We start from the raw sequence: 16,023 nt of genomic DNA, 5'->3' as shown, positions 1-16,023 counted from the left end.
GCACCAGTAAGTGACTGTGGTGCTGCATAATGTTCTTGAAAGAAAAGGCAAAAGTGAAAAGTAAACGTTGCACTAGCTTTATATCACATTATATGAAAATGGCAAAACTGTGCTGTTTTCTGTCTGAATACCAGAATCTCGTGAATGAACAGATCTTTGTGTTCAGAGAAATCACAGTTTTCTCTCTTGGGACTTCTCCAGGTGTTGCTTCAGAGACTCTTGATTCATACGTTTGGAAAGAATTACGCATGAAAAATCACCTCTTTATGCAAGAAGCATGCACACCAATGCACTGTATTAGGGAGATCCAAAAGCAAGAAAGTTCCAATTCCAAATTTCTCCCCTCCCCTCCAACAGTGTTTGGTGTTCAAGTAGCATAAAACATGGGGGTTTTTTTTGCTTGGAAGTTCAGAAGACTGTGGATCTTAGATCTTTGTCTTGCCTCTTTTAACAGTCCACCTGCCTACCAGCTGTGCTCCAAGACTGAAATTAGCAAATCAAACAGTCAGATGTGTTATATTTCACTCTGCATAATATTTGACAGAGAACAGAAGAAGCCACAGTATTAGCAGACTTTTACTACCATCCTACTGGTCCCCCTCCCTTCAGCTCAGTGGAGATCTCTCAGAAGCAAGGGCTATCAGCTGAGGTCAAATGCAAAATGCTTTTATAGAATGGACAAAGGTCTTTCGGGGGGAGGCAGGGGGGAGGAGTTTTGCAAGGCAATGCAAAACACACAAGATAACTCACAAGGGAAGATAAGCTACTGAATGACATGATAACATCTCTCCTCCAAGCTGTAGGTTATAGAATTGTTTTGCTTTAAAGCATCGTTATGTTTTGTGACTGCAGTTGTCTCTCTTGGATTCAACAAATCATCAATGACCTGCACAGCACCGTCAATAAGACCTGGGGAAAGACCATACAGAGGCCACAGAAACATATTTCAGCTGTCCAAACGAAACGAAGATAAGATTAAAGATCCTCAGCATTCGCATAGCTGCTGAGTTCAAGACATCTCACTTGGAAGACAGATACACTAGAATAACACACTTGGATACTCCTGGACTTAACAGTCTATTCTTGCTTTCTCTATATTTGCTTTTAGAAAGACAGTCACGGACACTTAGACATTATGGTAACCAACAGGAGGTTTTTTCCTTTTTATCAAAACGCTGCTATTAAAAAATAAATGTGACTCATTCAAAACTCAAGATCAAAACTCAATTCTGAAGTGACTTACTCATAAAAACCTGCCAGTTTCTTTGTTAGAAAGCACAGCTCCTATAGCATTTTTCAATTAGCCACCTCACTGCTCCAAGTCCTTTTTCTACATTCCTTATTTCACACTGCTCTGAAAATGCTGAGCTTCACACTTCCAAAGAAAAAGCCAGTCAGCTAGAACAAACGGGCTCAATCTGAACTGCAAGGCATTACAGAAAAACGTGATTTGGGTTGTACTGCTGCAGCACTGGTCATCCACTTTGACCAGTGTGATTTTTCAATTGATTTTAGCTATGCTTACATCGAAACTCTTTGTGATGAAGTCATCTATCCTCCACTCATTGTTTTGCCAAAGCTTCTGGGGCTGAATAAATGAATAATCATAGTTTGTAATGACTGTGGAGTCTACATTAAAATAAAATAACAAGAGAAGCTGTGGACATGCACATGTGCAATCATAACGAGTATTTAGCTCGAATGCTGTTTGAAGGCACAGCGGTAAACTGGGAACTGTCATTTTCTCCAATTAACTTCCAGGTTTTCTTCTTTTTGAAGCTGCCGCCCAAATGCCAAACTTCTTCAAATGTGCCTTCCAGATCACACTTCCCTGCAATCGTGCATATGAAATATGCAATTATTGTGCTTTTTTAAAGACCACATGGTATTCACAGTTATGCTGTGACATTCCTGTGATTTAGATATGCTACAGAAGAGACATTGCCCACAAATTCAGCCTCTCAGGAGTAGGAAACTACAGCTGATTAACTGAGCATAGCTGCACAGCAATTTCAGAAGCAGAGCAAGGTGAATGGATTAATACATATTAAACAAATATTAACAGCTGTACAACAGAGAAGATTTTTCTTTCATACTCAGATCAGAGCTTCATCTGAACAAAAATCAAAACCAGAAATCCTTATAATATTGGAGTAGGCAAGGGAGCATATCAGCCTGACTCGCTTAGTTTATCACATCTCATAGGTATTGATGTATTTGCAGGTTGTAAAACCAGATGGACCTTCCAGTACTACGCTATTGTATTGTACAGAAATGGCCTGACGGGGTAACCTAGTCCAGGCAGTTTCTGTACTCAGATGTCATTCATCTCAGGCACAAATGACGGTTTAGTCATAGTCCTTAAAAGCATCTGGAATCTGGATCCCAAGCAGAACAGTGTGTTTCTATACAATAAAGACTTTTGTTACGAATCTTCTCACTGAAGTTCCCCTATCAGCAGAAATTGTTGCTGCTGACAGCATGCTCCACGGAATGACATGTGTATATAAGTTGCTCTCTTTCAAAACAGATGGCAGAAAGAGACTACTGCTTCTTTAAAACAAAGTGAAATCCCTCTGACTTATTCATTCTATACAGCTTTAAAAAAAAACAATCAAAACTTCCTCCTATGTACTGTACGCTCATTAAAGCTAACGTGTTGACCCATGTACTGTAAATAGCTGTCCTTCAGAGCTAGGACATACAGCAGCAGCTCGCAGCTCATCAAGCCATTTGCATGATTCGGAGGCACTTTTCCCTAAAACTGAGCCTGCACCACACATTTCTTCGCCTCTTTCAGCAGTGACCTTGGTCAGATTCCCATCCCACTGCAAACCCACGATATTCAAAGTATGGTGCTACTTTACGATTGACAAACAAGGACCCACTCACGTCAGAAATCAATACACTAAAGCCTTCAATCAGAAGTGTCAAAGCAGTTTTAAAATATATGTCCTGTATTAATGGATTTTAATGGATTCAAACGGAGATGTTTACTGTGTGATTTACTGTAGGGGAGCGACAAATCAATGCTCCTTTATGACATGTCACATCTCATGACAGACTGTCCCTCCATACTGTTGTATCAGTGGAGATGATGGCTTGCCACTTCGCAAACATCTGTGATCTATTAGGCAACACTTCCAGTAGTCTAATATTATCACACTCTGAGTGTCCATCTTTCTTCTCTAGATGAGAGGCACAAAAGCATAAATTAAAACCTTTCGGGTGACAAAATGTTCTCCCTCGGATTTGCCTTTTCTGAAATAGACTGCAACTGCTGTGACTGGTCCATATGACTCTGTATGGGAGAATTTATCAGCACAGCATTTTTTCAACAGGTCATTGCGTTGGGATGGCTACTTAAATCTCCCCCTCCTTTGACCACAGTAAGGCAGCAGATGCTGTATACCAAATCACACCAACATTTAGCCACTTCCAAAGGCAGAACTTGGATTGTAGCCTACTACTTGCCAAAGGGTTTTTCTATTGTTTTAATTTCTCCAAGGAATTTGGATGATTGGGAGGGGGGCTACCTGTTCCCTAATTAGGGCTACCAGTTCCTTAACTAAGAATCTCAGGTATTAAAACACTGACATACTGGATGAATAACACCTGTTCACCAACACTAGAAATACAAAATTTCTTAATAGCTGAGTCTTTGGCTCTCCCCCATCCAAAAAGAAAGCCAGACAAAGAAACTAGCCAAAGAAGCTGAAAAAATAGTCTTCTTCCAAACAGCCCTTAGTAGCTGAGAAGCTTTTCTCACCAGAAAGACAACTCGCTACAGACAATGCCAATATTCCGAAAAAGCTCTTAAACTATCTAATACATGCACATAAATTTGTCCTAATGCCAAAAAACAACTGCTAAAAAAATGCAGACTCCGTTCATTTTATCAGCCTTAACTTACAAATCTGAGAGAAGGGGCAGCTGAAAGTAGTGATTTATTTCTCAACTTCTTTGTTAACAAGTATGCCAAAAGTCTCTACTGCATTTATAAGAGTCGCACAGAACACCAGTATGACAGTTTCTTAAACAAACATTCCCCCCAAAATGCAGAAAAACAATACCACATATACAAAGCAGAAGAATGTATTTGACCAGTAATATACTACGAGGAGGTAACAGAGAGAAAGAGGAATATTCTACCCATCCGGATGCAGTTTTACCACCCAGAACTGTAGGCAGAGCGGTATTACAATTTGATATCCCAGCTGCACAAAATGTTGCAAGCACCATCAAGAGCAAGAAGGTGTCCTCATCTGTGACTAGCTGCCCTGTTCAAGACTTCAACGGCATCCAGTAATTACAGGTGAGACCGAAAAAATGTCTTTATGAAAAGTTATGGATGATCAGTGTGTCAGTGAGCTATATTTGAAATCTATCAGCTCTTGATGGCTAATTTTGTACTACATGAGTAAAGCAAGTTCTAATAACTCACTTGGGACTTCACTCCAGTACTTACAAGCTACGTGCTTTTCATATTCATAAAACAAAACTAATTGCCTTTCATGGATGAAATGTTCTAAGAATTTTTAATCCACGTCAGCTGCAAACTCTAAAAATCCATCCCCATATATTTAAAACTCCCCCTCCCACCCACTCGCTTGTAACATGTTGTTTGCTGCAAACAAACTGGAAGGCAAAGATAATCCATCAGGCTCCTACATTAGTATTATTTATATTATTTTTTTACAGGTTACTCCTAAAGTCAATTGCCCACATTCTCACATGCTTAAAATAAACTGAAAACACTAATTATATTTAGTGAGGGGAAAAAAGGGAAAATCTTTCATTCCTACAAAGAAAGCAGTTACAAGAACAAGTTTACTCCTTAGCTGCAGCATGCTATAGCAGATTTTTAAGTAAACGTTCATACACAATAATTAAAATGTGTTACAAATGAAAAGAAACAAATCTTGCAGTAGACTATTTCATGTCCATGTTTCCACACCCAGCTCTCCTATCTATCTACAGCTACAAAGATGAGAGCTGTGTCCTCCGGACCACGATTATCCCACATGTAGAAGCAAACTAGACAGTGAGGAGTCTGCAGCTTTTGAGGGCTGACAGCTCACGTTTTCTAGTGTGAAATGCTTCAGTTTGCTTTTCAATTTTGCAGCCTTCCCTCACACTGCTCTACAGGATGACAGCAGGCCTGTGCAAGAGGCAGCTACCTCCGATCCCATTCAAACTCTCCAATACCTCCACGGCTTGAAGATCAGCGTCTGGAATACACTAAGCGTTTTCACAACGGGAAGTGGGGAGAGCTGGCTCCTGTTCCACTAGGTAACGGGAATCACTTTTGCCAACGTTGCTGTCATTGAAGGGCTCTGTTGCCAGCTGCCCGTTCCAACAAGCCAAGCTTGCTATGCCTGTAAAAGCTTAGCAGCTAAACAGTTCCAATCTTCTCAGTGCAAATCAGGCAACAATAATAACAAGATACACGTGTGCAATTCCGTCTTGTATGGGCTGAGAAATGCAGATTTCTTGGTCCCTAATAACCCTGCTAAAAATTCTGCTCCATTTGTACAGCCCTGTTTCTCATGTGCCAGTGCCATAGATAAGCCTGAAAATGACTGATAAATAGAAAATGTAAATACCAGAAGTTTAGATCAAGTATGCAAATGCCCATTTCTGAGACTGTCATTTCAATTTTCCCATACGTCCCCATTCACCAACTTGTGTTATCCAGTCATATGACTTTGTAAATTCTTCAGGTCAGGAACTGTCCCTATACATTTCATGTTCCACTGCAATCGTCTATATTACATGATACTGTTGGTGTGGTAAAATTAAAAACAATGTAAATTTATCAGGGGACTGCAGCATACTTTTGGAAAATAACTATATTGGTCCTTGGACACTTAAAATTCTAACTAGAACACAGATTTTGAGCTTGGCATAAAAACAGTTTGGCTTATTTACCATGTGCAGCAGGGAAGCAAATCCTTGCAGATGAAAAGGGCTGATCTAGTGCATTCTGAAAACTGCACAGTATGGATAGGAAGGTAACTTTCCCAATGTGAACATACAGGATCTTCTGGAACCTACAGAGAACCAGCTCTCCGGTCTTTGCTGCTTACAGCTTGTTTATCAACAACACATGAGAAGTCACAGGATACCGAATAACAAATACGAAACCTACTGAAGCCTTTTTGGCAGTGTGACACTGATATATGCTAGTGTCACTGCTCCTGCTTGGGAAACCAATGAGTATCACCAAAGATGCCAACCTGGCCCCATTCACTGGTGGCCAGCTGAATGACTGAGCTTCACCAGCTCCTGCTGAGGTTAGCCTCTCCTGAGCATTCCCTTATGTTTCTGGGTGAATCAAGACTTTCTCAACTTCTTTCGGGTTTTATGTTCATGTACACTGTGCACGTCCTTCCTCTGAGCCCAGCAGCAGCTTCCTAAGCAACTAACAACAGTATAATGATGTCTTTTATGAAAGAGTGCCCTTTAGAGGTGTAAAGCTTGCCTGAGTGAGACTGTACCGTTTCAGGTCTCTCCTGGAGATCATCAACGGCCTGGAGATGGTTCTGCAAGCCAGCATGCAAACTAAGGTTTGCTTTAAGGGGTGCCACATGTGAAATACCTCATTAACGGCAGCAAGACTCAAGGCCAATACCCTTTAAGGAACCTGGTTGGAAGAGGGATTTTTCATTACTCACTTGCTATGCCAAGTCATTGGCATAGATGGGGATTTTAAAGGCAGTTTTAATTATAGTAGGTAAAACCCAAACATGATCAAACTGCAGTGTCAGAAAACCACCAGAACTGAACACTGACCCATTTGGGTTGTTTGCTGAACTTTAATCACTTTCCAAGTCTGACAGCTGCTCAAACTTAATTGCTCATTACGCTTGTAAATAAAAACTGATCTCATTCTCTGATTAGCCAGCCATCTTATAGTTGCCATAACAACTTCTTGTCTAATAAGTAATTTCAGATTTACCATTATTTGTACTAGCAGAAAATTTCACAAAGGTCTGAGATCTCTCTTTTCACTAAAATACCCTTCTAATTAGAAGACCTGAAAAATCAGTAGAGAAAGGGCAGCTCAAAGATAATGAAAAAACAAGCTATTTACTACAACAGCTTAAACATGAGATAAGGGTACCCCAAAATGAAATATATACTTAACCCCTACCTTTCACCATCAATCATTTTATTATCATACCTATACACCATAACAACTGCTCAGAAAAATAATAGACAGTGTTCAGGTAATAACTGGTCACAATGTGGAGAATTTCAAGATTCACTCCAGATGAAATATTCCAACAAAGTTTGCATATTTTCTCTCCTAATCTTAAATTAGGAACCAATTAACTGGTTAAATTCCTTAACACTGTTAACTGATTGGAGTGCTTTTTGGTGAACACCAAGGAGTTCAGATTCTTGAAAGCGTCATATAAAAGAGGGAAAAGCACTTTTGAGTGAAAGTATTGAGCCCAACAGATGTCCATTGCATCAACTGCAAGGAAAGATGTTTTGGAAGGAAGAGTTACAATACAGTATCTCATCTCTGGATCACCTCAGTCAAAAACTTACTTCAGGCTTGACTTTTTGGACAAGATTACTAATTAAAGCCTTACAAATGTCTGAAAAAAAAAATATCTGTATTTCAGAAAGTATTTGGTCATCACAGTTTAAGTAAAATGCCTCTATTAAAACATACAGACATATTTGTTAGTCTGAGAAGACAAACTGATCGGAAGCTATCAAATACCGCTAGCCTGTAGGCCTAGTACAGGACATAAGGACCTTCCAAAATTTGCCGGCAAAGCTGCTGAAGCTTGTGACTTATTTAATCTGCTCAAGGTAGCTTTTTGTGTGTATAGGCAAGGAAGGATGCTCTTTTCCTTCCAAAAGGAAAATAAATGCAGAAAGCTATAACTGAGACAAAACTAAAGTTAAAAAAAAAAAGGCAGGAAATACCAGATTTTAAAAAGGGACCTTCTGCATTTACTTGCTATGCCAGAAATGTGATTTTTTTGTTATTTGGGTCAAATACAAAGCTGGTCACACTTCTTGCAGTAGATGTATCCCATGAAAATACAGAGGATGCAACATGTCCAAGTTAACAATATCCTCAACATTCCTGACCACATTTGGGATGTAACAAAGTCTTTCTTGCCTTAAGAAGAAGAAACGGATGCTCTGCAAAGTTCTTTGGGTTCAAACACAGTTTATAACACCAATCTGTGCCTTCACTTTGTGCACGTTTTCCTTGATCTGAATTTGAACAAAGAATTTCTTCCCAAAGTAATCTAACCCAGAAGGCTTCTGAGGACCAGCTGGGGAACAGACTGGCTTACTCTCAAAGAATAAGCAGGCTTACCAACTAACCAAATTCTTCAACAGGTTTCTCCTGAATACCTACTTATTTTTTGAGTCTCCTGATGCTCTCTGGACTACGTTGCAAACACTGAGCTGCCAAAGGGTTTCTGTCAACTGAGAGATACAGAAGCACGGGTAAATAGTCTATACATAGCCGTGACAGGAATCGCCCAAACACAGCCATGGTATATACATACATGGACTTATTTGCTTCCCTAATCCTTGATTTTGAAATGAGTTACTATATTATGGGGCCTACCTTATAATTCTGGCAGGTACAGAACAATCATAGAGTATATTTAAATTTAAAGACAGTGCTGTCAATAACAGACTGGCTGTAATTTGTGTCTCCCCTTCTTCAGCAATGGGAAGAGTGCCTACAGGTTGGAAGATCTGGCTCCATGAGTTAGGTAAAGAAATGTTTACCTGTAGCAAAGGGCCTGCTCCTAAGGGAAGAGAGACCAAGCTGTAGCAAAGCATTTAGACCAGCACCTTTTGTGCTCAAGAATCATCAATTTTAAAAGAGCCCTTTCCCACTGACGATAACTGAAACAAATGAGCAAAACAATCGTGGAGAACCATCAGCAGCATGACTAAGCAAATACAGAAGATAAGGCCTATCTATCGTAGATAGGGTTTTTTTACTCAGCACCAAGTTTCTTTTACGTAGAAAACTAGTAATTCCCAGATGGATGCAAATGAGAAAATGGAAAACTAGTTCTGAATGGTCTGTGCAGACTCATATGGGGGGAAAAAGGTGTTAATGCATGCTGGCCTTTTGGGTCACTTCCTTACTTCTCAGGGCTCCTACAACACTTCTTTCTCCCCTGTGTTCTCCAGACATTTATGCTTTTTATCACCTATACATTGCACAGATTTTGAAACTAAAACACAAAGTGTGATATGATTTACCCAGACTCAAGTATGATATACCAGATGAGGAAAGAGATTGCCAGGCTAACCCGGAAGAGCACCAGCCCTGCAGGTACCGTGCAGGGTCATTTCCCATGAAGGATCATCTCATCAAAATTTCTCCAAAAGCTGCTGCTGTTCCTCCACTGACCGTTATGACTGAGGATACTACCAAATGCCTTGATCACCTTCAAAGAATGCTTAATTAAAAACTCAACATAGTTTACAAAATCAAAGGAAAGTCTGGCTAATTTAAAAATGTTCTTAATTCAACTAAGGAAAACACACAATACTTTTTTTGGTGAAAATTGTTTTGGATGAAATACAAAATCAGTTGGAAGGATCTGTGGGGATTTTCTAACTGTGTGGTTTTAGTCAAGCGTATTTTAAATATGCAGTTTAAAAAATCTGCCAGGTACACAAACAGAGCAGTATCAAACTGGGAACGAGCTGTCCTCACACTGCAACCTCTCACATATAGATTTATATTAGAAGCATATGGAATATACATTTAAGCGTACTGTGCTGGAAGAGATAAAATTGCATTACTCAAAAATACATGCTATAATACCTTCATGAACTACAATCTGCTTTTGTGCCTATAAAATAAATCCAGTCTTAGAAACCTAGTATTAAATGGTATTATACTAATTATCCAGCTTCACACATGTATGTAGTTTCTCCAAGTTGCCAGATTCATGACTCAGTATTTATTTGCTCCTTTAAAAGCAAAGATATCCATTTTCATATTTCATGGAGATTCTCCTTACAACATAATCCATTGTCATGAAGTGAAAGCAGATCCAAATAATCTTATAAAACTAAAAGCACTTTATCAGGCTCTCTTTTGCATGACTAGCACAATTCTATATGAAGGAGGGGGGGCCTGGATTTTTAGCAACAACAGGAGTACCTATAAAAGTACTTCAACTCCAAGGAGACTACTTCTTGTGCACTCTTCACTGCAGGCAAAGACAAAAGTCATCTTTTTGATACAGCGTATGCTGTGGACATCTGATAGCAAGAAAAGTTACTGACACCTTGTACTGAGAAAAGCTTCCCTTCGAACAGGGCACAATACTTCAGTGGCTATGGCTAAATGCAAAGGACATTTTATTTTATTATAATGCAATGACTGAAAAGAGAGATGATTGAGACCCCAACAGCATGCTGCAAACACATAATTTTATTGGTACCAGATCCTGAGGTTACAGTGTGCGCTTTAAACACTGACTTCTGGCATTGGGAAAAGGTCTGTCTTTAAAAAAACATGTTTTCCTTACAGCACAGCACAGCAGTAAGTTTAGTCTGAGGGGAACTTAAGCAAATTGTGTGTGTGGACAAGAAAGCCTGGGTTAATTTATCCTGCAGGATTACCATGGGCTGCTCACTGTAATATATCTCTCTACTCTTACATGTAGCCATCAACTCATTTATTTAGAACCCTTTTTTTCCTAAGACTCATAAAGCCCTTAAGATATAAGAAACCTGCAGAAAGGTCTTATGTGCTTCTTATGAAAAGAAAAATAAAAGGTGTTCATACACCCCTCCAAGCTGAGGCATTTTCTCATTTAAAAAAAAAAAAAAAAAAAAAAGAGGGGGGAACAAAACAGCAGCTCTGAAAACAGAGTCTGTCCACCATATTTATTATCAGTTTCACAGCCTTGAATGGAAACTGCAAGTGCTTTGATAAAAATCAATTGAAAAGCTGTCTGCCTCACTGTTGCTTCAATAAAGTGCCTCTGTATCTTTTGCTGAAACCCTGTTTTCGTAGCCTCCTTAAACAATACTCTGTATTAAATCACTGCACTGTGCCTCTTCTGAGAACAGACTCCAGGGCAAGTGCCCAGACCGGCACCCCTTGTTCAAACCTCCCTTCATCAACAGGGACCAAGGATGTAAACCAGCATCGTCTGATCAACACCCCCATGCCCAGTTATGCAGGACACCTTAATTTCTACTATATTGTTAAAAATTAACTTTCAGGTCTCTGCGTATTTAACTCAGGTGCTGGACCTCTCTCCCTGGAGGTCTTTGGCTCCAAGTCAAGCAGACTTCAGGCTGCAGCAAGAACGGCTGACTTCAGCAGCACACAGAGCCCTGACCAGAGCCCTTACCAAAACGGACCTCAACACTCCTGTCCATCACCCCATGAGGAGCCCATTTCACACTTCACTGCCCCAACTCAGCCCTTTGCACCTGAGGGAGCAGGGGGGGCCAGCAGCAAGACTTGGTTTGGATTTAAACAAATACTCTCCTGAAGCAACTGCAAAGTCTCCAGACTAAAAAAAAGAATACTACAAAATCTAACTGGTTTTACTGTGTCCTCATGTGCAAGCCATATGGCCTATATCAAATAAGCAGAATGAGCAGAAAAAGTCACCAGTACTCCACATTCCTGTAATTCAATCAGCTTTAATCATCTAAGATGTTTTCCCTAACCTACGGTAAGGGTATTTGTTCTAATAACCTTGAATACAGTGGTGACACTTTAAAGATGGCTCCCTTGAACAAAGAAAGATAAAAACACAATTTATGGCAGGATGTTGAATCTCAAGGCAAATTCCCACTACTGTAAATTGCAGCTTTTTCCCCAGGTCAGTCCCTCTCCCAATAGCAAGCAGTCTGTCTTAGCTGTTTTACTACACATCTTCCTATACTTCTCCTCCTCACTGGTCAGGAATATTCTTCAAAATAGTCCTCCTCTAAGGATCTAGTCTATTGTATTTACAGTATTAACTGGAAAAAATAAACAGTTCAGTCCTAAGAACTGGGCCAACACCCAGTGCCACAAAGGATCTTGTCAGCCCTGACACACTCGGCAGCCTACAAAACCCGCGGCACCCAATTCCTCCCTCTAGACTCTTGCCAGCTTTCACAAAGACCTTCTCCAGGGCTGGTGGCACAGCCACCCCTCAGCTGGCCAGAGCCACACAGCACAAGCTGTCAGTGAAAGCTCCAGTGCCCCCCTGGGCTCCTCATCCAGCATCACCGATGGCTGCTGGATTCACTGGGCGCCGAGCACACAGCACTGGTTAAAATCACCAGCAGCACATCAGGCTCCCCACACAACCCCTGCTCAGGGATCTTCCCGAGGACGCTTGCTAGGAGGCACTGACAACCAACAAAAGTGACATTGTGAAGGGGTGAAGGGACCATGAAGACTTCTTCTAAGTCCTGTGAAATGCTGAAGAGCACCGTTTGCTCACAAAGCCTTTGAGAACTAATGGATGCTGCTACATAATCCTGGGTAGGATTTTTATCTTATATGTAAAACGGTGCAATTATCTCCCTTCACTGCAACCTCCAGGTAAAAAGCAACATGGAATGAGCAAAATGTTTTTTAAGTTCAGGAATCTCCTAGGCACACCACAGCAGCTGACTCCCTTGCACACAGCAGCCCTGTCAAAAACCACCTCCTCCGCTCAGGTGAGGACCTTGCTAGAGACATAAGGACAGTTCAGCGTCCACAGGTCAATTGAAGTATTAAAGAAAAATTAAGTGAGGTTTGTAATTAGTAGCCATGGTGATGGCTTATACAGTTTCTGTTAGGTGACCACTGGAAACTAAATAGAGGCTACCATATAAGCCAGTCCAAAAACCAGGTAGCTTTCAGCGATGAGGAACCTGGCTGCCATTTAAACCAGCACTTTAGATGCAGGAGACTCTATCCATCTCCATTACAAATCCTCTGAGCTCATCCTAGCATTACTTTCCCACATTAAGCAAAAGAGTTAACATAAAAAGCCTGTCTAGCTTCAGACATTATCCAGATAAAGAGAAGGAGAAAAGAGAAAATCCCTTGTATTACCTCTCTCAGCTCTCCCCAACCTTCTCTGACATCTTTGTTCTTTGAGACCTGGCATTTATCTGAAGACATTGTCTAGCCCTAATTAAATCTTCATGTGAACCACTGCTACTTCCTGGCAGAGAACGTGCATTCTTGGTGTGCTGATGGACCTACATAATTTTCTGCACTCCTCCCTTATGGTGAGTGTTAGGCCTTGCTTGAAAACATCACAACTGTGTTCAACACAATATGTTTAAACAGAAATACAAAATTATTCAGTTTCTTTTAAAGAATGAAGAGAAACATAAGTGAAAATTATATTTGACAAGCTCATTGAAAAAAAACTGTGGAAACACTGGGCAAATAGCACCGTCTGAGAACAAGGCATGCTTTTGTTTTACTGTTGTCTCAGAAAGGGATAACTGGCAGTGATATGAGAAGCAGAAAAAATTTTCTTCCAAAATAAAATCTGCAGCTATCTCTTCCCCCCGGGGATGAAAAAACATTCTTAAAGTGCAGATGAATTTTCCATTAAGGGAAGCTGCATTATAAGCCCCTCACACACACCTAACCTTATCTGATGAAAGCAACTCCTTCAGAGCTTTGTGTTCGAAGCCTCTAAGTTGGCAGCGACTGCTTATTCAAAGAGAGCAGGGGGATGTAAGAGCTATGAAAATCTTTGCACTCCGGAGTTAGAAAAGCAGAAGGCTAGGAAAGCAGATTTTACTGCTAACCTCCCCCAACAATTCTTAAGTCTTAAGGAAGCCCCTTTAAACCACTTACTGATGCTAAAAGAATCTGACAATAAATAAATGAGAAATTATTGCCTTCCTTAACAACGCTCATTGTAGAAGGCTTGTCCAAGCAGCAAAGCAGCCAGCTGTCCTGCCAGATGTGGTCAGATGGCCAAACACAACAAAGCAAATTCACTTTAAAATCATGTTTAACTTTCACTGTTCTCATTATTATCCTCAAACTCTCGGCACTTCTCTCCCTAACCAGAAGAAATAAACACCCCAGATGGTGGAAGAAAAACAGCAAGCTATACATATGCTCCATATAGTCTGACAAAGCAAGAGTCCAGCCATCTTCAAAGCACATGCGAGACTTACCCATTTAAGGGGTAAAAGCTCTACAAGGGGGTGTCTCTGCATGTGTGTGTGAGGCAACTACTATAAAAGGACTTCTGGGTTTTGAGGACACGACCAGGTACTCTGCAAAATTTTTCCACTGTAATTTCCAAAGACACAAGTCTTCCATCTTCCCATAAATCAATGTAGAATAGCTATAGACTAGACTATACATAGCTATATATTATACTATATATTACCCCTAAATAAGGCATTAGAATTACTGCTGCTTATGAAACAAATCAAGGAAACTAAGAGCATGGTTTCACTGGAGAGGGATGCTAGCACATGTGCATTCATTCAGCTGAACATCGCCTTGGTTTCTGGGACTGCATACCATGGTCCCTGCACTGCAGGAACCTGAGCCAGTGTGTCGTTCTTTCCCACTGCACTGTGAGAGATCTTATATTTCTTCAGGGCCTAAGAGAAGAAAGCAGGAGGCAATGACAGCCCACCCAACTGTGGGCAAGTTATCAAACTCTGCAGAAGTGGCATCCAGGCTTTCTCCCGTGGCCCTGGCCATGGCAACCCAGACCGAAACCAGACTTGCCACAGCTGAGAGTGAACACATCTGTGGGAGGGAGTGAGCAGACGCAGCAACCCAGGAAGGCCTATGGCTAGCCGCACAGTGAAAGCGCACTCAAAAGAACCTGCCTAATGTCACCAAAGCATTAGCAAAACCACAATTCAAGCTCTGGGCTGAAAACCGAGCACGTACTTCTATCTCTATAACCACATCACCCTCTCTGCATATGCACAGGTCCAGGGAGGTTTCAACACTTTGGGAAAAAGGTGGCTGAATGACAGGGTTGCTCCGTAACAAGGTACTCATATGCAGGAAAAGGAGCTGGGGGATGCAACAACTTTCCTTCATCCATCAACCATCTTGAAGTGGAGTCGCTCCCTCCTCATGACGAACAGCCTGCCCAAAGCCACCGCTACCCCCACAGCCCTCTGCTGCCCACAGAGCCCTCCACGACCCACACTAACCCCCAGAGACCCCCACTAAGGCCTACAGCACCCATGAACCCTGAAAACCCACCACCACCTCCAGAGCCCCCACCAACCCTTCAATCCCAGAGGCCCCCACACACCTCCAGAGCCCCCCACTAATGCCTCATTGCCTCCAGAGCCCCCCATTAAGCCCCAGAGATCCCCACAACCCCCAAAGATCTCCACTAAGCCCCACATCCCCCCCCTCCCCTGGCTCCAGAGCCCCCCGCGGGCCCTCACAGACCCCCCCACAGCCACCACAGCACCTCACCGACCCCCAGAGGCCCCCGCTGCCTACAGAGCCCCCCGCTACCTGGAGCCCCCCACCCCCTCCAGAGGCCCCACCGGCTTTCCAGGCCCCCCCCGGAGCCCCTCGCACCCCTCGGGCCGCCTTACCGAGGCTCTGCCCCACCGGGGTGCTGAACGGGTTCCCCAGCAGAAACTCCATCTTGGGATGACAACAAACAGCGGCCCGGCGGCCCCCCCCTCCCCCACCCCGCCCTGACTGGCATCCGCGCACACCAACCGCAGCTTGTTCTGCCACGCGTGGCCCGCCTCCTTGCATTCGATTGGGCAGCGGCTGGACGCCCCGTGGAGTCATAGGTTACAGAGCGTGCCCATCACTGTCAAGCGAGGGGCCCGCCCCCGCGGTAGTCCCGCCCTTTCCACGCCCACCGGTTGATGGACAGCAGGGACACCGCTATTGCCATTCTCCATTGGGCAACGGCCAAACCATTCTCTAATATTATTGGGCAAGAGAAACATCAATCATGAGCGCCTCCTCCCGCCCCGAGGGCACGGTGCCAGCGCTGATTGGCTGACATGGATTTCTCGCGCTCTGATTAGCGG

At 42.3% G+C, this 16,023-nt stretch overlaps 1 protein-coding gene across 3 annotated transcripts in view; it reads right to left on the bottom strand.

Moving 5' to 3' along the window:
* Positions 1-15,669, bottom strand: part of TOM1L2 (target of myb1 like 2 membrane trafficking protein) — a 58,921-nt gene extending 43,252 nt beyond the window's left edge. For all 3 annotated transcript variants that reach the window (XM_030001758.1, XM_030001759.1, XM_030001760.2), the window contains exon 1: positions 15,571-15,669. In XM_030001758.1, the coding sequence (XP_029857618.1) occupies positions 15,571-15,622 (52 nt within the window). In that variant the 5' untranslated portion in view covers positions 15,623-15,669. The remainder of the gene's footprint in view (positions 1-15,570) is intronic.
* Positions 15,670-16,023: the final 354 nt, after the last annotated feature.

This window comes from Aquila chrysaetos, chromosome 25, assembly GCF_900496995.4.
Source record: "Aquila chrysaetos chrysaetos chromosome 25, bAquChr1.4, whole genome shotgun sequence".
Classification (NCBI taxonomy): domain Eukaryota; kingdom Metazoa; phylum Chordata; class Aves; order Accipitriformes; family Accipitridae; genus Aquila; species Aquila chrysaetos.
Note: the sequence above shows the minus strand (reverse complement) of the source record. Positions and strands in the feature narration are given on the sequence as shown.